Genomic DNA, 19,098 nt, shown 5'->3' on the forward strand with positions numbered 1-19,098 from the left:
GTTTGGTGAGGTGCGAATGCAAGTCGCCAAGAACCAGGAAATGATGGTGTTCGATGGTATTGTTGGGACGAAAATTAGACAAGGAAAATGGTTTTAATTGAGCATTTGGATGGGGTTTCTTCGAGGCTTTTGATGATGTGCCGAAGCATGTTATCAAGTAGCCAGGAAATATTGTTTTTCTGCGAGATGGCTGTTGAATGCCTTTCGAGGAATTAGCTTCCGGGAAAGAGTACGACGAAATGGTCGGTCGAGGCGGTTGATGAAGTGTTGAAGCAAGATATCAAAGACAGGAAACGAGTGCGAGGTTGTGCAAAGCAATGTTCGAGAACGAGCAATGAACAAGCTGTGAGATGCCGTAGCATTCACAAAGTAGCGGATAGATCGTCAAAATGTGTTGAAATTTTTCTCCATGGTTGGAATGTAATTCGAGGTAGCAAGATTGGTAAGAGTGAGTGCCGAATATACGAGTGTTGCGAAGCTAGGGAAAGAAGAGCTAAATGTTCTGACAAGAATTGGCGAGTCGTAATGAAACATATGTTCAAACCAATGTAGAGTCGTGATCGCAACATTATCGTAACTTCCAATTCGTACGTGTGAGGACATTTCCAACATTGGATATCCAGGACTTCAGCTCCGAAATTCAAAATTGCTATCGAGGCCTTATTGTTCGATGCGCGGGGTCAAGGCGTGGATTAGGACTTTTTCGATAGCAGCCCATTCGGTCTCAGCTACTTCTGCGAGTGTTTGATGTGCCAATCCTGGACGTCTCTGGATGTGCTTTTCGAGGTTGCCGAAAAGTTTGGGAGATTCTTGGGAAGACTGTTGTGTGGCGGCACGTTGAGCGAGAGATAGGACTGGACCGGCTTCTTCGGTGGCTTCGCGGATGATTGCAATGTACCACTATGAGTAGGTTAGTATTTATATGTTATATATATAAGATATTGCAGATAATACTTACCAGGAGGAGATCATTCGGAACACCTGGCTTGGGGCCAATAGTCCAGAGAACCTTCCATTCATATGCGAACGGTGGAACACCAGCCTCAATCGCAAGTCTATCTTCCAAACCCGCAATGTATACAATGTCATCCTTCATGATGGGCGTAAAACCTGGGCATCTCAAAGCAGCTCGGCAGACACGCTTGAGAAGCATGTGAGTCAAGTTGACAGGATCGCGCTCATTGTGTACTCGTTCGACAAGCATAGTAAGCAATTCTTTAGTTGTTTGATGAATCAGGTTGCGGTCTTCGATGGTGATGTATTCAACCATATACCAAGGATACTAGATGTTGTTAGTCAATTTCCGGTGGAGAAGTAAGATAGAATATGTACCTTGAGCAAAGTGCTAATGAGACATTCAAATGGACGTTGAGGACAATCCTTGGAGAATGGTGACTGTTTCAATTAGCACATATTCACATACTAAATCATCGTTGACCTACTCGCTGTGGTGCCTCAACATGCTTGACCAACATGACCAACTCCTCCTTGCTAACAAAACCTTGGAAACCAGAGTTGTACTTGTCGTTCGGATCTCTGGGCGCAATCTCGGGCCTCGCTCCTCTCCAGGTAACGTTCTTAGCCTTCGGAAACAACTCCTTCATCAAGGCCTCCTGGCTTGAAAGCTCAACTTCAACATGACGTTGTCCCAAACGACCACTTCGGCCACCAATTCTATTTCCCTCGAAACGGTTGACAGCTGCAACGGCCTCGTTGAAGTTTACGAATTCAACGTAGCAGTCAAGGGTCTTGCTCGTGACACGTTCCATAACAATGTGAATGGGTTCGTAATCAGTCTCATTGATCAATCTCGCATTACGGCCGAGAAACGCCATCACTTCGGCTCGGTTGACACTGTAGGGGATCTAAAACATTGTCAGTCTAGTCAACTTGGAGCTGGAGTTAACTTACGTTTTTGATCTTGACAACACCCCAGGTATCTACCTTGGCAGTTCTACACATTTCGATGAATGGAAGGTTGTTAAGTAAGAGAGCTTCTTCAACTGAAGGCTTCCGACTACCGTTTGCAGTGAGTGCGCGAAGTGCATTGCTCATGTTATTGACTGGAGCAAGAGAAGTACTACCACTATATGGAGAAGACATGGAAGGTGTAGGACCAAAAGGATCCAAAGATCGAACTGGTGGCGCTGAAGCATACATGCCTTGGCCTTCCGTAATGGGTGACAAGATACCAGATGTGATGCCTCCAGCTGCCAAAAGGTTGATCATCTTTGGGGGGTTATTGTGACGTTTCATGTCTTCCGTCTTGTCGTTTACATCTAATCCTTTCAATGTCTTTGCGATATCCCAGGTTTCGGTATGCCGACGAAGAGTATCACTTGAAAGGCTAACAGTCGATTGTCTGCGACGTGGTCGAATATCAGGTGTTGAAGATTGGTTAGAATTACGCGACGCGGTTCGAATACCACGAGGTTCAGAACTGAATTCGAGATTGAGAGGTTGAGATTGCTCGCCGGGTGTTGGACCTCGAGTAATACTATCACCTTGAGCGGAATGCGAAGAAGGGTTTGCAGAAGCAGTGTCAGCAATAGATCGAGAATGATGCGATAAATTGCTCGAGGTCATGCTCCGATCAGGAGATGAATCTCGAAGAACGTGAGGGCGAACGGGACCACCAGTTCCGGAAGAGTATGAACCGCGGCTGCTATCAGGGTACGTCGAAACGGATACGGCTGCCATGTTAGATTTATGACCTTCACCATTGAACCCGGCTCCCATTCCAGATCTAGCACCATAGGTGAAGTCCTGACCACTGCGTTGTGAGAAATTGCCGTAAGCGAGAGCATTTTGATTTGGAAAGTTGCGGCTGTTCTGCCCAACCTCACCTCGAGCGCCAGTTTCACCTGCATTTCCACCTCGCGCAGGACCGACTTCAGAGGCACCTCTAGCCGCATTGTGCTGAACAAAACTCGGGCCATGGGAGAAAGCAGCACCCAGAGCTGGTGGTTGATGGCCGCGATTCTGACTTTGGTATGCGTTCATAGCAGAGGCAGAAGTGCCGCTATATTGGTATGAGCCTGCTGGCGCTCCAAAGATCGAGTTGTACTGATATCCAGAGCCACTCATTGTGTCTTGTGCAGATCCTGCTTGATTGTTGGAGTAAAAGTGAGCCGACGAAATTTGACTAGGTGCCATTTTATACTGATGTTGAGCGTAGATCTGCCCGTTTGCCGTCAAGTTTGTTTGCGGATTTGTCTTTTGGCCACGACCTTGCGGCTGACCACTGCGCTGGCCATTATACCCAGTTGATGGCGTCGAGGGCATCTGGGGTGACGAGTTCTTCCAGAATTGGGACCCTTGGGGGGAGAATTCCGAAGAAGTTGGGTTGAGAGGTTTCGAAGAAATGCCAGAGACCCCCCCTGACTGGTCACCTTGGTGAAAGTTCTGTTGAGTGAACTGCGCATTTTGGACAGCCTGGTCAGTAGAATTTTGTTGTGGTGCAAATGAATTTGCCATATGGTAGGACATTGGAACCTGGGTTAGGACAGAATCTTGAGAATCATTGCTATCTGTGCTCAGCTGGTTCTGATTCGCAATATACGGCGGAATAGGAGTGTGACCATTATGCCGCTCGCTGGGCAAGTTTCGGAATCTCTGCTTCATTTCTTTGCGCTGCCTTGGCTATGTTTGATAGTGATTTGGTGTTGGGATCGGAGGTTAATATAGAATGACAGAGTTTGCTTCAGAAATATAAAGTGAATCTGTCGGCGGAAAAACACGTTGGACATTCGCTACCTCAACAATCAATTTCGCTTTGGTATTGTTAGCCTAGACTGTACTACTGACAATAGGAAAGTTATTATTTGCATTCGGTTCAGTCCTGATGGATCACATCTCATGCTTTATTCGTTTAGCAAGGCGACGATGGTCAATCAGATTGCGTCACCTGGGAGGCTGCCTTTTCCTTTCTGAATTGTAACTGAGACCGAGTTTTTCCTCCACTGCTCGAAGTTAACACTTCCCCTGACAGTATGATACGGATGGATGAGTACGCTCGTGCGCTTGGTATTGTATTGAAAGGTTAAAGAGATGTTCGTTACAGGAGACCAAATAAAGGTGTTGATATAAACTTTGCCGCGGTGGTATTATGTTCATGCTCACTTTCAAGCTCTGTATCACTATCGAGGCCTAGAACGCATGTTTCATTTCCCAAAACAGTAAACTCGAAGCGAAGACACATGAGAGTAGGATAGCACATCTGGATTTCCCTTAGATGATGCACCCATAGGCAGACACCTCTTAATTAGTTTCAACAAGCGTTAATATGGATTTATGCTTGTTACTGAGGGGATACTTTTGATTGGAAGTGTCAGATGGCTACTTCAAGCGTGCCCAGCTCTTAATAAGCTTAAGGTCAATGTGTGCGACAAACTGGCAGTTCCTCGAGATCAACTCTGTTTTATTCTCCAAACGCCCCGGGTGATCTTGCTACCAATGCCAAACATTGCTTCCTCCGGTAAATCCCTGCTATCAGCTGAGCCCAATTCTTCGGACACTGCTATTGCTCCTTAATCAAACTAACGGGAATAGTCAGTAAAATGTTTCCAGCCTTAGATGGAAAGCTCTATTATTGATCCTTACAGGTGTTAAAAAGGACTCTGCCACGAATCTTGCCCGCGCATTAAGCTGTTCTCTCAGTTAGTACAGCGAAGCTTGATGCAACTCAAGAACATACGAAGAGCTTCATTTCCGAGATTTCCTTATCTACCTCTTCCATAAATTGTATGATGAAGTCCACCAACTTGTGCTTCAGCATTTCTTCGGTGTGAAAGTTCGTGATCAGGAATGAGATATCGTAGCCCTGCACTAATATCAGCAACCTCGTTGTAAACCCGCCACCGTGCCATGGAATTCCTCACGAACCTTGACAGGTTTCCGCCGTAAAATGAAAAATGCCTCCGCTCTCTGGGTTAAGAATCGAGTGAACTTGTGTACTAATATATGCTCGATTTCATCCGCTTGTTTGATCTTGATGCTAATTCGCACACTGTTGATGCTGGGCTCAATAAAGACTCGCTCATTCTCGTTTCGCGCGACCGTCAGCGGATTCAGCAGTACCTCAGGGGATGTCTGCGCTTCGATTTCGGGGACGTTGTGTCTTTCTGAAGTCTGGGATGCGAAGTTGGACAGGCAGAGGGCGGATGTTAGGGAGGATCGCACGCATTGCAGGTAAGGACGGAGGGATTGAGACTATTGATGGTGTTAGAGAATGGGCCGGGAAAAGAATAGACATCCTCTGAGCTTTAGACATACCATCGTGGAAGCTGTTCGTCTTATTCGGCCTCCTACGGTCGTGTCTAGCTGCACCGAGGAATTGGTTGTCGTCAACCCTTGGTGGGGGTTCGTCCGCGCAGCCCACCTGGCAAGGTAATCAAAGCACGTGATTAATAACTTAAACCATATCTACGGCATTTCCTTTAAGACCACCCTCGCCCCGTATTTGCCTGCCTCCCACCTTCTTTTCTCTTTCTATCACTTTCATCTTGCTCTCGTTTGCTCTCGTTGTGTTCTACGTCGACTGGCTCGTTGTTTATTTCTTGTTCATTCCTGCTACTACTCGCCCTGCCGCTGTATCAGCCGAGCCCTCAAATGAAGCCTGTCAGTCAGTCGAGCATGGAACCTGAGATGGAGAAATATCCAGCACGCATCAAGTGATCGCGAGAGCAGTCCTAGAAAACGAACACGCGCTCGACGTCCCATTCCAAAACATCAGCATCATCGTGTCGCAAAGTTGCGACCGCTGGCCAACCTTTGACAGCGGATTCACGGCGAGCTAAGAATGCTGGGGGACCTAAAGCAGCCAGCCCTCTCCCCCGTTCCCGGGTTGGCTGATTCTGGGTTCCAGACCCAATCTTTTGATATATCCGAATACCACTGGGAGCACCACCCGATCAATATACAGAAAATGGCACCGCACTGGGAGGGATGAGATGCGATGCGATGCAGATTCTCAGCCAGGCGAAGATTCGCGGAGCAGCAATCAATTCGTTCTTCTTCCAACGGGGATTGCGGAATCTGGAAAGAGCAATATGGCCATCCTGATTGGGTCGTTTGGCGTTGGGCTGGGAGGACGGGAGGAAGGACAACAGCGGGCAATTTACAAGCGACGTAAAAAGCCAACTCCAGTCACGGACGACGACTACTACTGTACTCACTGCACCGACAGCGACTCCACCGGCTCAGACACGCTTTCGGCATCTCCCCAATCTCTCGACCCGATCCAGCGCTTGGCCACGTTGATTGTTTCTGCGTCTGGCAGTCTGGAAGTGCATCCATCCGTCGGTTTGATCTTGTGCCACTACTCGCCGGCCACGCTGCTTTCTCCAGCATCTGCTCGTGTCTAGCCTGCCTGCACCCGCTTATTTCCGGCTCTTCTTGTGCCGCAATCAGTTTGAGTGTCACGGATTCGCTGGGCGGACAGCCCTATCACTCTGGCAGATCTCTGGTTCTCACCATCGCATCCCTCTACCGTTCGGCACTTACGGACCATCCCCGACCAGGAGATCTGATCGTATCTGCTAGGTTACTAGGTACGTCCTGGTGCTCGGTGCGACTGAGCTTGATGCGCTTCGTTTTTGCCCTTCTTTCCATCTCAACCCCCCTCGTGGAAGATAAGATGAGTGTCAGACACCCACTAATCGTTGGACTGAATAAGTCGACTTCGAATAGAACCGAGGGAGGTGTCATTTACTTGAAATGATTGACGGAATATGTGATAGTGTGCCAAGTTGGATCACTAAATATACGATATTTCGTCAATTGTTTTAAGAAATAATCGTGTCTCGACTGCCACTTATTTTGTCCCCAGCCAAATCCTCGCCTCACCTCACCAGAAACGTGACCGTCACGTTTCATGAGCTGTAACAACCCCAGTTCACTCAGAAATTCAGAGAAGTACCATTGCAGCATCAAACAGCCCGAGCCAACATCAACCATCCTCCGAATTATTGATCGGCACAGTCTTTGACTAGCAAGCAGTGTTAGACAACAGTCCGTCGGTTATTATTCTGCAACGGTATCGCTCCTATCGATAATATATCGTGCTGTTTCGCGGCGCCCGGTCTTAGCCTTGCTTCGAAAAATCATTATTTTTAGTTTTAATTTGGCCCAATCGGGTTAGGATAAATTAAGCGGTTTCCCAGCCCGAGAGTTTCGGCGGTTGCATCTTGCGACCGACCTCATCAGCAGCACGACCAGCGCGTACTGGCTTTAGGTAAGACCTTCCCTTCCATACCTCCTATCAATCTCCTGCTTCCATATGTCTTGTGACGTCTGTTGAACGTCGTCGCGACTCTACTGCATCGTCGAAGACGTTGTTGATGTGCCCGACGGACATTGGGCAATTCCCCTTTGTCTGGTCGCCATCTACCGCGTCAACCTCTCGACTCCATCGCGACCCGCTTCGAGTCGCGCCTGTCCATCTCAATTCCATCGGCCAGCTTCTCTATGGAGGTTCAGATATACTTTACAAAAGCTGACATCTCGTCGCGACCGCAGATGGGCTTCCCACAGACATGAGTGCCTGGATGAACGACGCCGCCGCCGTTCAAAATCACAATGGCGGAGGATTCAACCCTCTCGATTCACACTCATCCGGAGGTATGCTCGACCCTTCAGCGTTTATGAACAACCCGAACTCCTTCGATCCTTCCTCCCAGTTCCAGAACCAGCAACTCCAGCAGCGCATGCAAAATGGTGCCATGCGCAATGGCGCTGGGTCTCCCGGCTTCAATAATCCTCAATATCAGACCAACCAAGTAATACCCTCAAAAAGACCCAGACCACGAGAGGACAGTTTAGGAACTTCTCCAAGACAAGCGCCCGGGATGTTGCCCAATTCCCGTTCACAAACTCCTCAGCAAAATCCATATCCTGGCGGCTTTCCGACAAGTACGCCTCAGCAACATCCTTCTCAAGGGGCGCCATACTCGCATTTACAAAACGGCTCTGCGAATGCGAGTCCATCACCCATAATGGCCAATCAATTACGTCCAGGCGGCGTACCGCAACGAGTGTCCACTGCATCTCCTCATCCCTTTTCCCCAGCAGCTCAGCAATTTCCCCAAGCCTCACCGTCCCAATCAGAGCATGGAGCCAGGGTCGACACACCTCAAAATAATAACCCATATCCCCAAAATCCTAATTTTCCTCAAGGATTCGGCCAAACTTTCACTCCACCGCCTGGTCGAAACTCGGCCCCTCCTCAAAACCCAAATGCCATGGCTACTCCCCAAATGCAGCAGCAGCATATGGCAAATTCACAAATGTACCAACAGGCTCAGCAGCAAGGCCAACCGCGTCCGCAGACTATAGAACAACAGAAAATGCTTTACCAAATGCAGGTGCAGAAACAGATGCAACAGCAAAACCTAATGGCCGCGCAGAGGGGCAATATGCCACCGAATGTAAATCCAATGGCAAGAGCCCAAATGCAAGCAGCGCAGCAAAATGGTCAGCAGTTCCCTGGTATGCGTCCACAGCAACCGCAACAACCTCCAGGCGGCCCAAATCCGGATAACTTCATGAAGAGTTTACAATCCTTCATGGCGCAAAGAAACCTGCGGCTCGACTTGAATCCCGTTGTTGGCGACCGTACTATTCCTCTGATTTCTTTGTATATGACTGTGAGAAAGTACGGTGGGTACAAGAAAGTTACAGCACAGAACGGGTGGGTGCAAATTGCGCAAGCACTGCAATTTCACCCCATGCAGGCGCAAACTGCTGGACAGCAACTCAAGGTACATTATGACAACTACCTAGCTATGTTTGATGAAGCATGGCAGATGAATCAACAACGGCAGAGAGCGGCCATGATGCAACAAAATACCAGCCCTGTTGGGCCTGGTCCTCAAATGTCACCTACCAAGCCGATGAATCCCCAAATAATGCAGCAACAGCAGCAGCAATATATGCAGCAGCAAGCGCTCATGCAGCAACAGCAACTTCAGCAACAACAAATGACGACTTCCGTGAAGCAGATGGGTCAAATACATCAGCAGCAACCGCCGTCAGTCAATGGTTTCTCAACGCCCCAGCCTCCGGGCCAGCCTCGACCTGGACTCACTCAGAGTCATTCTCGGAACAGTCTTTCAAGAAGCATGGGTGGCACCCCTCCGCAAAATGGGACATCTTTTACAATGCCTTCGCCGGTCTCTGCGGTCAAGCCCGGGAGTTTATCTTTGCAGTCACCCCAAGTTGGTGCTGGACTACAGGTTGGAGAGCCGCCTGTATCACGAGAATTCAATTTACCTGATCAGTATGACCCCAAGGTTCGAACACTTGATACTTGGGGTGGAATAAATCTGACATCTCTGGGGAAAATGGGGACGGAACTGATGCATGTAAAACCTGATATTCCTCCTGTGCCGGACTTGGGAGCAATTGATATTCATGCTCTTACCATGAGCTTGCAAAGCGGAATCCACGCAGAGGTTCGGATGGCGCTAGACACCATAGCATCATTGTCTATGGAGCCACGGATACAGATAAATCTACTCTTTTGTGAGGACTTGGTTGAAGTCCTGGTCGATTGTGCTGAAGAGCAGGTCGAATCTCTGGCAGTCAGTGCGCCTGAAGTCTCTGACGTGATGCTCGTTACATCTTACGAGGATGTTTTGCGTGGTTGTCGAGCCGAACAAGATTCTCTGCAAGATATTAATGAATTCGGAACGGTTGAATACGAGCTTGATCGAGCTGTCGATCGTTTGATATGTATAACGACAATATTACGGAATCTTTCGTTCGTCGAATCAAATTATCCTCTCCTTGCCGACGAACCAGTTATCAAATTCTTGTGTGTGGTCATTAGGTACCTTGGAACGCGAAACATGCTTTTACGAACGAACAAAAATACCCTCGACTTCATGAAAGATATTATCATCTTTCTGTCTAATGTTTCTCAAGCCATTGAAGTACCAGGCCGAGAACAAGCTCTGTGTCTCCTGCATTTTCTCCTAGCGTTTGCGCCATGTCCTCCTCCAAACCAGTCAGAAAGGGTCAACTTCCTGCCATACGATCCTGCGATGCATCGATATCTTCCACCGGCAATAGACAGTTTAGCAAAACTGTTAGCCCGTGATGAGCCAAATCGGACACATTACAAAACTATCTTTGCATCAGATGTCGCCTCTTCGCCGCCGTACGACCTACTTACCCGTACATTTGGTCTCTCGATTTCGGCATTGCCGGACGAAAAGAATGATGGGAAGAGAGGTGTGCCTACTTCAAATGTAGAAGCGCGAAAACCGATGATCATGCAAGGAATACTTGCTGCAGAGGTACTATCTAACCTCGCCCCAGGATACGAATCTGGGGTTGCCAAGTCGTGGTTGACTTCTGATGATGGCTTTGCACAAAATTTATCCCGATTGATATTGTCATTGTGTCTTGAAACCACACCTGCGCCGCCAACACACGGACGGGGTGCCCAATTGATTCCTAAAGGAGTCGAGGACGAAAGCTTACACTTTATTGCCATGCGTGGCATCGCAGTTTTGAGGAAACTAGGAGAGAAGAGCAAAGATCCAGATGATCCGGCGGCAAGTATACCACCGAGTGGGCTACCAGCCAAGGAGAATTTGTTGCAAGCATTGCGAATTGCACAGCCAGATAAAAGGGTTCAGGGAGTGTTACGGGCGTTGTGCTCTTATGCCGGGATGGCTACTTTATGATACGGCTTCGGCGTGGGGACACGGAACTCATCATAGGAAAGAAAAGATGGAGGAATATATGTACATGTATACTTCTGGTTCCCATCGTGTACATTTGGATCTTTAGCGTGGTCAGAAAGAAATGGATAGATGTGATTGTAGCTTGGCCGATAATTATTAAGCTGATATTAATATTCTCGTCCAATATATGTATAGTGCTACCGCTGTTTCATCTCGTGGCTATTTTCTTGTTCGTGTGAGAGGCATGATCATTATCAGCTCGCGATAGTGACTTAGTTGTCACGTTTAGATAATATCCACCTAGCGAGATTGTAAACAAATCGTAGCTAGGTTAACAGAATTTACATGTTCTAGACCGTATGGCAAGTTGAATTGCAATTTGAGTTATCATGTAAACTGGAAATATTCAGTCTCGTATTTAATGCATCTCTTTCACTAATAGGTACTCTCCTACGCGTGTGGTTTTACTGTACATAATACGTACGTCGCATATATATATTGATACAACCAACATTTCCTGCCCCGATGGCAAGGCTACTTTTACATACACAGCATATCCTTTTCACTTTTATACAAACCGCCCGCTTCAAATCATAACGTCTCAATCACCTGCTTATACCCCACATTCTGCGCCTCGAAGAACTTTGATATCACAATTCTCTTATGTCCCTATATCGTATTAGCCTCAACCATTTGAAACCCTCCTCTTTCTCTTCATCAACATACCTTCACAACCAGTTGCCCATTACTATTCTTCAACATCACATCCACCTTCTCCTTCCCCTCCTCGCTCAACAGCTCCTGTAAATCGCTGCGCAAGGCCTGGACGTCGCCTTGGATGTTCTTGATCTTGGTTTCGTGCTTGTTGCCGCCGCGTTTGCTGATTTGGTAGACCGGGTATTGGTTTGAGGGGGACAGCAGGACGCGGTAGGGTTTGGTGGAGGCGTTGATTGGGGATGGGGTGGAGGTGGTGGGTTCGGGGGTTGAAGGCGTCGAAGGGGTTGAGTAGGTGCGTGTGTTTGTGGCGCGTAGGAATTGACGGATTGTTGAGGGGCGGGGAAGACTTGATGGTCTGAGGAAGGGGAGAGACATGGTGGGTTGATGGAGGCTTGATGGTTTTCTGGTAGATTGTTAGAAAGTAGTCCTAAGATGTGAGAAGCATCTGATGGAGAAGTTGATGCTTCTTTGGGAAGATTCCTACATTTGGGAATTGTCGGAACAGGAAACAGCCGAAGAATATGTACCTACTTGAGTTGGTGACAATTGACGATTAATTCTAGCTTATTGCAAGGCTTAATGTCGCGAGGCTACAAAAAGTCCAACGAGGTCAACGCGAAGTATTTTACGCTAGCCAATCTTGGACTAGCCTAAGATATTCTGATTTGGCGGGCCGCACACAAAAGCGATATTTCGAGATCGACCCCACTGCGACGACGACTTCCAAATCAAAAAACGACTTGCGCAACTCGCAATCATGGCGGACGCAAGCAGAACCCCCGAGGACGTAGCTACGGATTACGATCTTCTCCCAAAACTAGTCACCCATCTCGATCGCCATTTGATATTCCCTCTCCTCCAGTTTGCCGAAGATGCAGAGGGCTCGCCATCCACTGCGAGAGCGCAGTTCGAGCTGTTGAAAAAGACGAACATGACCGATTTCGTGGCGAGATTATACTGTGTGATGGAAGATATAGATGACCCACCAAAAGAATATGCGACAAAGAGACAGGAGGTTCTAGACAGGCTGGAGAAATATGAGAATGAGAGTCAGCAGATTACAGATCTTCTCGGCAGAGAAGATGTCGTTACTGGTCTGCGAAGTGATAAGTTGGCGAATTTGGAGTTCTTGAAGAAAGAGCATGGTGTGAGTTTTGAAAGGGAGCCCATATGAGCAAGTACTGATATGGTCATAGGTCACTTTGGATATGGTTAACGTTCTTTATGATTTCGGAAACTTCCAATACAGCTGTGGAAATTATGGCGCCGCTTCCGAACTCCTCTACCAATTCCGAGTTCTTTCTACCGACAATGACAAGGTTTCTGCTGCAACATGGGGGAAACTAGCATCTGAGATCCTTACTGGAAACTGGGAGGCAGCTATGGAGGAAGTCCAGAAAGTGAAGGAATCGATCGACACAAAACTCTTCAACAATCCTCTCGCACAACTTACACACCGAACATGGCTCATCCACTGGTGCCTTTTCCCATTTTTCAACTACGAACCTGCCCGCGATACCATTTGCGAACTTTTCTTTTCCGCCCCATTTATCAACACAATCCAAACCGCCTGCCCGTGGATTCTTAGATATCTCACAGCAGCCGTGATCACCAACCGAAGTCGCACACGTAACACCGGCCAGTACCAGAAGCAGCTTAAGGATATTATTCGTATTGTTAAGCAAGAGAACTACGAGTACAGCGACCCGGTCACGGATTTCATTAAGGCTCTATATATCGACTTTGATTTTGAGGAGGCACAAAAGAAGCTTTCAGAAGCCGAGGAGGTTCTCCGTTCCGATTTCTTCCTCCACGCTTCGTCAGATCCATTTGTAGAGGCGGCACGTCATCTCATCTCGGAAAGCTACTGCAAGATTCACCAGCGTATCGATATCAAGGACTTGAGCGCGAGATTAGGTTTGAACCAGGATGAGGGTGAGAAGTGGATTGTCAACTTGATTAGAGATACCCGAGTTGATGCCAAGATCGATTATAAGGAGGGCACAGTAGTGATGAACCACCCACCAAGCAGCGTGTACCAGCAAGTGATTGAGCGGACGAAGGGTGGTTTCTTCAGGACACAAGTCTTGAGTGCTGCAGTTGCAAAATGAAATCGCTCTGTAAGCGATAAACTTTGAAGTTTCTGGGCATGGTCAAGTCGACATGGATGCGGATGGGGATTAGCATGGCCGGCGTTTCGGTTGGGCAAATCAAGCACGCCAAAAGTTATGATGCCCGTAGAGATGAGTTCTCTCATGCTGCAGCTAGATCTGTATCTACATTTTTAATATGGCTGAGCATCGGTGCGATTTGTGTTTAGATAACATAGATGAACGGCTGCTCTGCGTGGCACGCTTTGACGTAGATCAATTTACGACTTTCAAACCCAGTCCTTTGGATGTTAGAAGGTGATTTTGCTATTAAATATTATTTCTCGGCAATGTAGTATGTTGACATGTGCTAATTCTGATGTATAATCATTCGTGTTGTTAGAAGTGCTGTTACATCTATGAAGTGAACGATGAATTATTGATACAGACGACCCACTTTTCTTGATTGGTCAATCTCGATTCGAGCACGACGCGATATAATTGCCCAGGTGCGCGACTTGAACGACTTTCGCCGAGCATCATCACACTACCATATCCTTTTAGGTTCGATTTGTCCTAGCCTTCGCAACGTGGTAAAAATATGCCAAAACGAAAAGCCAAGAATGACACGATTGAAGGAGATGTTGAGACACCTCGCCGATCAAGTCGAACGCCTTCCAAGCAAGTGAAGGCACAATCGACGCCGACAGAAGTATCTCCCCCACCAGCGAAGAAGAGTAAGAAAGGTAAGAGTAGCAAAACGGAAGCAAAAGAGCCAAAAGAAGCGGAAGACCTTGACCTGAAAAAAGATAAGAAAGAAGCAGTAAGTAATTCCTTCACACGCTCCGTTTGGAGACTATGGTTACCCGTATTTTCTGACCTTCTTTTCTGCTTTGGAATTTGTTCCTAATCTGGCTGTAGAAAAATGAAAAAGCATCGAAAGAAAAGGACACAACTCCACCCGCTGTGGAAGATGGGTCTAAAGCCAAAGCTCCATCTGGTGGACGCCAATATTGGCTCATGAAAGCCGAGCCCGAGCCCAGAATGGAGAAGGGTCATGATATTAGTTTCTCAATTGACGACCTTGCTGCAAAATCTGAGCCGGAACCCTGGGATGGTAATGTCTTCATTGCAGTCTGGTTAAAAATGCTAATATGTAGTAGGAATTCGCAACTTTGCTGGTGGGTTATTGTAATGTGTTTGAATTAAATATGCGCGTACTGATTGTGAATAGCGCGAAACAACCTCCGAGCCATGAAAAAGGGTGATCTAGCATTCTTCTACCATTCTAGTTGTAAAGTACCTGCCATTGTTGGGATCATGGAGATTGTTAAGGAACACTCGCCTGATTGTATGTAACGATCCTTTTAACCACAGTCCTTATCTAATTGGCTTTTCAGTATCAGCTCATGACTCTTCGAAGCCATACTACGATCCAAAATCCAGTCCAGATGACCCTAAATGGTCAGTGGTTCATGTCGTTTTCCGCCAAAAACTTGACACCCCTATCACGCTAAAGGAGTTAAAAGACTGGCGAGCAGAAAAGAGCCATCCCTTGCAGAATATGCAGATGTTGGCTCAGTCGAGAATGAGTGTGAGTAAAGTTAGTGCTGCTGAGTGGGAGTTCTTGGTAGGGCAGATGAAGGATAGAGGAGATGTAATTCAGCAATGAAAGAGTTGACTGGACTGTAAAATATAATTAAGGCACTAAATGGACTTCTCGAAGCTAGTTCTAGGTTAGTGTTCGATTTCCCGCAGACTTTTTACTGCTGATTTGAAAAGCAGGGACTAACGATAGTACAAGTTCCGTTGTTCAATCATTGAGGAATTTCACAATAAGAAATGTCACCGTCGTCGTACACATAACGAATCTCCGAATTTCAGGTACATGTCCTTCATTTTCCCTTGTGAAAGATTTCTTCATCCAGCGCACGACTTACCGTTGGACCCTCAAAGCATCCGAGAATTCTGCTTTATCATGTGTGAAAATTTCCGGACGATGGCTTTCGTGGTCATGGCTGCGCTTTCGTCAATCACATCCGTCCAGTCAGAATCCCCCGGGTTAAAAGTCTCATAGATAAGAGTGTAATCTGAGATGAGCTGCAACGAGATCCCGATATTGTCCTGGCCATCCCAGTCCGCTTCCTTGAGATAAATAGTAAGATACTTCTGCGTCTTGACCAACGTATCTATTTCACCCATCTCCAACACACCCGGCAGGACCACGCGGTTTTCAATCGTCACAGGATCTCCCTCTCCTAATCCACCAGACATTACGGCTTCGGACGGATCATAAGCTTTCTTCGCGGGCGAAGGTCCATAGTCATAGAATAACTTCTTGTTTCCAGGTCGCTTGAGTATGAATTGGCGTAGGGGAATGATGAAGCCGAGCCAGCCCGGACAAACGTAGAATTGATGCCATCGGACTGAGGTGATGGAATCAAGGAGTTCAAGTTCTTCGTCATCCCATGTTATTTCTAGGGTTTTGTGTTCTGGTGGAGTGAATGTCCCGTCCTCTGATTTGCTGGAGGATGAGCACTCTGAATCTGTCCTTTTTTCGGGCATTGCGTTTCTTTTTTGTTTTTCGGCACTTTTGATTTTGAGTAGAGATAGCAATTGTGTTCGGTTTTACAGCGTAACAGGCTATATCAGCCTGACGAGCTGAGCGACCTGTCTTATTACGCCACATTTGGCTCTGTTTTCTAAGCTGCCGTAGAACAATGGGCAGCTTCCCCGGTATCTCTTAGTGTTCTGTCCTCTTAGTTTTCAGATTAGTGCTTGACGTTTGTTGTTGCACGTTCATTGAGTCTTCGTTCTTTTCATTGAAAGAAATTTCATTACAATGCACAAAAGTCTGTGGAAGGGTGTCAGAACCCCAAAAATGCAGACGAACACAAAGGAGATCTTTCGTGCTTTGTGTCAATTCTTCCTCGTGTTCATTTCATTCAGGTTCAGCTCATGCAAAATAGCTCGTCATAATTCACTTCTTCAAGCAGGCACATAGTCAGGTGTAGTCAGTTGTTGTTTAATGATATTTGATTTCTTTTTGGGGTGTAACTTCTTATGTCCTGCATAACTTTATAGGGGGGCTTAACCCAACCGACCGCCGAACCTTAACTCCAGGGATTTCCTAACTTTTTTCGTTGTAATTTTATGTCTAGCATAGTATTACAAGTCTAACGTATTGAATAGTAAGTTGTTACCTTAACTCCAGCGATCGCCTCTTCTTTTGGTACAACCTTATATCGGGCATAATGTTACAGTTGAAAACGCAATGGATGGTTACAATCTTGCCACCAGGAATTTCCGTATTTTTGGTGTATTTTATGTCTTGCATAATGTTACAGGTTATAACGTATTTGACGGTTTCTGTGTTATCTCCTGGATTTCCAGGATCTTACCAGCTACGAACACTGTAATTGTCATCACCCTTGTCCCAGCCAAGAGTGAAAGTTCGTACGACATGAGTCCATACGTACTTCAGCGCTCTTTTACCAACCTTTGCTACCTTCTTCGTGGGTGACAACCCTGGTTTTGTTTTGAAGATTGGAAGGATCTTCGGTTCAAATAAACCAGTGACTTGCCTCTTGAATGACTTTTTCTTGGGCCTCCTTTGCAAGGGTTCGGCTGGTGTATGGACCTGTGAAAGCGGACTTGGACCAATTGGTAATGTCTTCCGTGATAACGGGTGCACAGGTCTTTGTGCCCACGAAGGTTCTGATGATGACGATACTAGCATTGGTAATGTACCGAGCTGTGTAGAAACGGGGGGATACGGGAGATGAAAAGCCTCGGCCGACGGGGGTACTGTCATTGTCGGTAGCGAAGCCCCAGACAATGACTGTACTGGCCTCACTGGGCCTACATCCGTTCTCAATCGAAGAACTGGTAAAGTGAATGAAGACCCGTTGGCACGCGTATACAAGCTGCTGTTCATGGCTACCACTGGTATGTTCTTCGAAGAACGCGGCCGTGAGTCCGTAGTCATACTGGGTGGAGTTAAATTCATACTGCTTGTTCTAGTAGCCGCTAACCCCTCAGGAGCTGTGTAACAGGTGCCCATAGTCATACTGCTGGCTCTAGTAGCCACTAACCCCTCGGGAACTGTGTACCAGGAGTCCTGACTGTCAAGCCAAGCAGTCACCGCACTCTCAACCGACTTACGGCTACCTGCCATCTTTTGCGCTAAATGATACTCAGAATCTACGGTGTGTTTGCAAGTTTGTGAAAACTGACTGTCCTTCTGTCCTTTCGGAAGCAGGTTCCGACATTTATAGAAAAAAGCTTACATTACCGGTCTTTGTCTAGAACCTTCTGACTCTTCTGTTTAGACTTATTGGAACAAGGCATCTGTTCCGGAGGCTAGGTTTTTGTTTTCGGCAGCATCTCAACATCCCTCCTTCTCCAGACCTAGATTTCTAATGACGTGTGGTAGATCAACACAAGAGGGTTATTATATACGACTACACAGGTATATCTAACGTTTCTATCGTTATGTTACGTGGTCAGATCAATTGATTTACTTGCCTTTTATCCAGTTGCTCGTTTTTGTACACTTGCTTGAAACTAAACTTATCTGGCTGTTAGTTAACTATGTCCATGCTTTATCGGTTAGAACTTTCTATTTCATTAGGTACGCTTGTTAGAATTAGATTTTTTTTTCAATTTGTTAGTTTCCTGGTTTACTGATATTGACTATTAATATTGACCGAGATACGTTTAACACTTCTGTCTCCTGGCTCAGAATAGACAATCAAAGTCAGCCGTCACCAGACTACCACCATCCAGTACATAGATCTCTGTAGACTCGTCCCACACTTTCCAGAGATTTGATCGTGGATAAGAGCCACCTAGCGAGCTGCCCTTTTGAGTTGGTTGGAAGGCTTTTGGTGGAGGAGTTGGTAGAGGAGGTAGGTTTGCTTTGATTCTTAACTCATTGAGCGCCTTCTTCACTCGTTCCAAGGCCGAAGATGAAGACTCTATTTCAGATGCTTCATGATCTGTATGGTCCTCTTCATTCGCTGGTTCAGGCACTTTGGTAGTCTCTCTTTTAGGGCCTGGCTCTGGTATGCCACGATCAGTAATTTCTCTCAGCTCAAGGCGAGCTATCTTGAGCTTTTGTTCCGAGCTCAGCGAGCTGTAGTGTTCGTCAGTCATATTGTCGAATTCTTGTTGCTTTGTGCTTTTTTTTCCCTACTCGTCTTACCGTGTAAAATTAGTTGGAATCCTTTTGCTTCCTCTTAGTTTAGGGGTTTAATGGAACTCTGGATCTGAAAATGAGTCTTGGTGTTCTTCCCGAATAAAATAGACGATGTTGTGCTGTTCTGGTATGAGTCAACAAAGACACCACCTGAACATAGGACTTCAAATTTCAAGGACAGCATCACTCTTACAAAGGTCATGCTTTCTTGCAAGGCGCACCATTTAGTCATCTTTGTAGAAGGCTTTACCATTGACCCAATTAGTTGTTCTCAGAGAAGGCTTCCCCTATATTGATTTCTTGGTCACGATTTATGCCACGGGATGTGTTTTCCGTTATGGTCGGTGAAATCCCTCGCTCTTTAGACTACACTCTTCTACCGAAAAGTGTTTGCATTTAT

The 19,098-nt window shown here is 46.7% G+C and overlaps 10 protein-coding genes across 10 annotated transcripts; 4 read left to right on the forward strand and 6 right to left on the reverse strand.

Moving 5' to 3' along the window:
• Positions 1-660: 660 nt before the first annotated feature.
• Positions 661-3,624, reverse strand: GLAREA_01914 (RNA-binding, RBD; the record flags this gene model as incomplete). Its single annotated transcript, XM_008089130.1, has 5 exons — positions 661-900; positions 959-1,282; positions 1,333-1,395; positions 1,443-1,865; positions 1,912-3,624. The coding sequence occupies 5 exons, from the start codon at positions 3,622-3,624 to the stop codon at positions 661-663; spliced, it is 2,763 nt and encodes a 920-aa protein (XP_008087321.1).
• A 905-nt stretch (positions 3,625-4,529) lies between these two features.
• On the reverse strand, positions 4,530-5,433 carry GLAREA_01915 (Arp2/3 complex subunit; the record flags this gene model as incomplete). The annotated part of the gene is made up of 6 exons (XM_008089131.1): positions 4,530-4,538; positions 4,603-4,647; positions 4,697-4,822; positions 4,885-5,211; positions 5,275-5,380; positions 5,429-5,433. 6 exons carry the CDS (start codon positions 5,431-5,433, stop codon positions 4,530-4,532), a joined length of 618 nt encoding a protein of 205 aa, XP_008087322.1.
• Positions 5,434-6,050: 617 nt separating this feature from the next.
• On the forward strand, positions 6,051-6,365 carry GLAREA_01916 (uncharacterized protein; the record flags this gene model as incomplete). Its single annotated transcript, XM_008089132.1, has 1 exon — positions 6,051-6,365. The coding sequence occupies one exon, from the start codon at positions 6,051-6,053 to the stop codon at positions 6,363-6,365; it is 315 nt and encodes a 104-aa protein (XP_008087323.1).
• A 1,170-nt stretch (positions 6,366-7,535) lies between these two features.
• GLAREA_01917 (ARID-like protein) lies at positions 7,536-10,691 on the forward strand (the record flags this gene model as incomplete). Its single annotated transcript, XM_008089133.1, has 1 exon — positions 7,536-10,691. One exon carries the CDS (start codon positions 7,536-7,538, stop codon positions 10,689-10,691), a length of 3,156 nt encoding a protein of 1,051 aa, XP_008087324.1.
• Positions 10,692-11,282: 591 nt separating this feature from the next.
• On the reverse strand, positions 11,283-11,783 carry GLAREA_01918 (uncharacterized protein; the record flags this gene model as incomplete). The annotated part of the gene is made up of 2 exons (XM_008089134.1): positions 11,283-11,360; positions 11,418-11,783. 2 exons carry the CDS (start codon positions 11,781-11,783, stop codon positions 11,283-11,285), a joined length of 444 nt encoding a protein of 147 aa, XP_008087325.1.
• A 382-nt stretch (positions 11,784-12,165) lies between these two features.
• On the forward strand, positions 12,166-13,519 carry GLAREA_01919 (Winged helix DNA-binding protein; the record flags this gene model as incomplete). Its single annotated transcript, XM_008089135.1, has 2 exons — positions 12,166-12,555; positions 12,605-13,519. The coding sequence occupies 2 exons, from the start codon at positions 12,166-12,168 to the stop codon at positions 13,517-13,519; spliced, it is 1,305 nt and encodes a 434-aa protein (XP_008087326.1).
• Positions 13,520-14,099: 580 nt separating this feature from the next.
• GLAREA_01920 (PUA) lies at positions 14,100-15,170 on the forward strand (the record flags this gene model as incomplete). The annotated part of the gene is made up of 5 exons (XM_008089136.1): positions 14,100-14,321; positions 14,420-14,615; positions 14,662-14,679; positions 14,733-14,849; positions 14,899-15,170. 5 exons carry the CDS (start codon positions 14,100-14,102, stop codon positions 15,168-15,170), a joined length of 825 nt encoding a protein of 274 aa, XP_008087327.1.
• Positions 15,171-15,448: 278 nt separating this feature from the next.
• On the reverse strand, positions 15,449-16,063 carry GLAREA_01921 (uncharacterized protein; the record flags this gene model as incomplete). The annotated part of the gene is made up of 1 exon (XM_008089137.1): positions 15,449-16,063. The coding sequence occupies one exon, from the start codon at positions 16,061-16,063 to the stop codon at positions 15,449-15,451; it is 615 nt and encodes a 204-aa protein (XP_008087328.1).
• An 832-nt stretch (positions 16,064-16,895) lies between these two features.
• Positions 16,896-17,675, reverse strand: GLAREA_01922 (uncharacterized protein; the record flags this gene model as incomplete). Its single annotated transcript, XM_008089138.1, has 1 exon — positions 16,896-17,675. The coding sequence occupies one exon, from the start codon at positions 17,673-17,675 to the stop codon at positions 16,896-16,898; it is 780 nt and encodes a 259-aa protein (XP_008087329.1).
• A 563-nt stretch (positions 17,676-18,238) lies between these two features.
• Positions 18,239-18,655, reverse strand: GLAREA_01923 (uncharacterized protein; the record flags this gene model as incomplete). The annotated part of the gene is made up of 1 exon (XM_008089139.1): positions 18,239-18,655. One exon carries the CDS (start codon positions 18,653-18,655, stop codon positions 18,239-18,241), a length of 417 nt encoding a protein of 138 aa, XP_008087330.1.
• Positions 18,656-19,098: the final 443 nt, after the last annotated feature.

This window comes from Glarea lozoyensis (assembly GCF_000409485.1).
Source record: "Glarea lozoyensis ATCC 20868 chromosome Unknown GLAREA7, whole genome shotgun sequence".
Classification (NCBI taxonomy): Eukaryota; Fungi; Ascomycota; class Leotiomycetes; order Helotiales; family Helotiaceae; genus Glarea; species Glarea lozoyensis.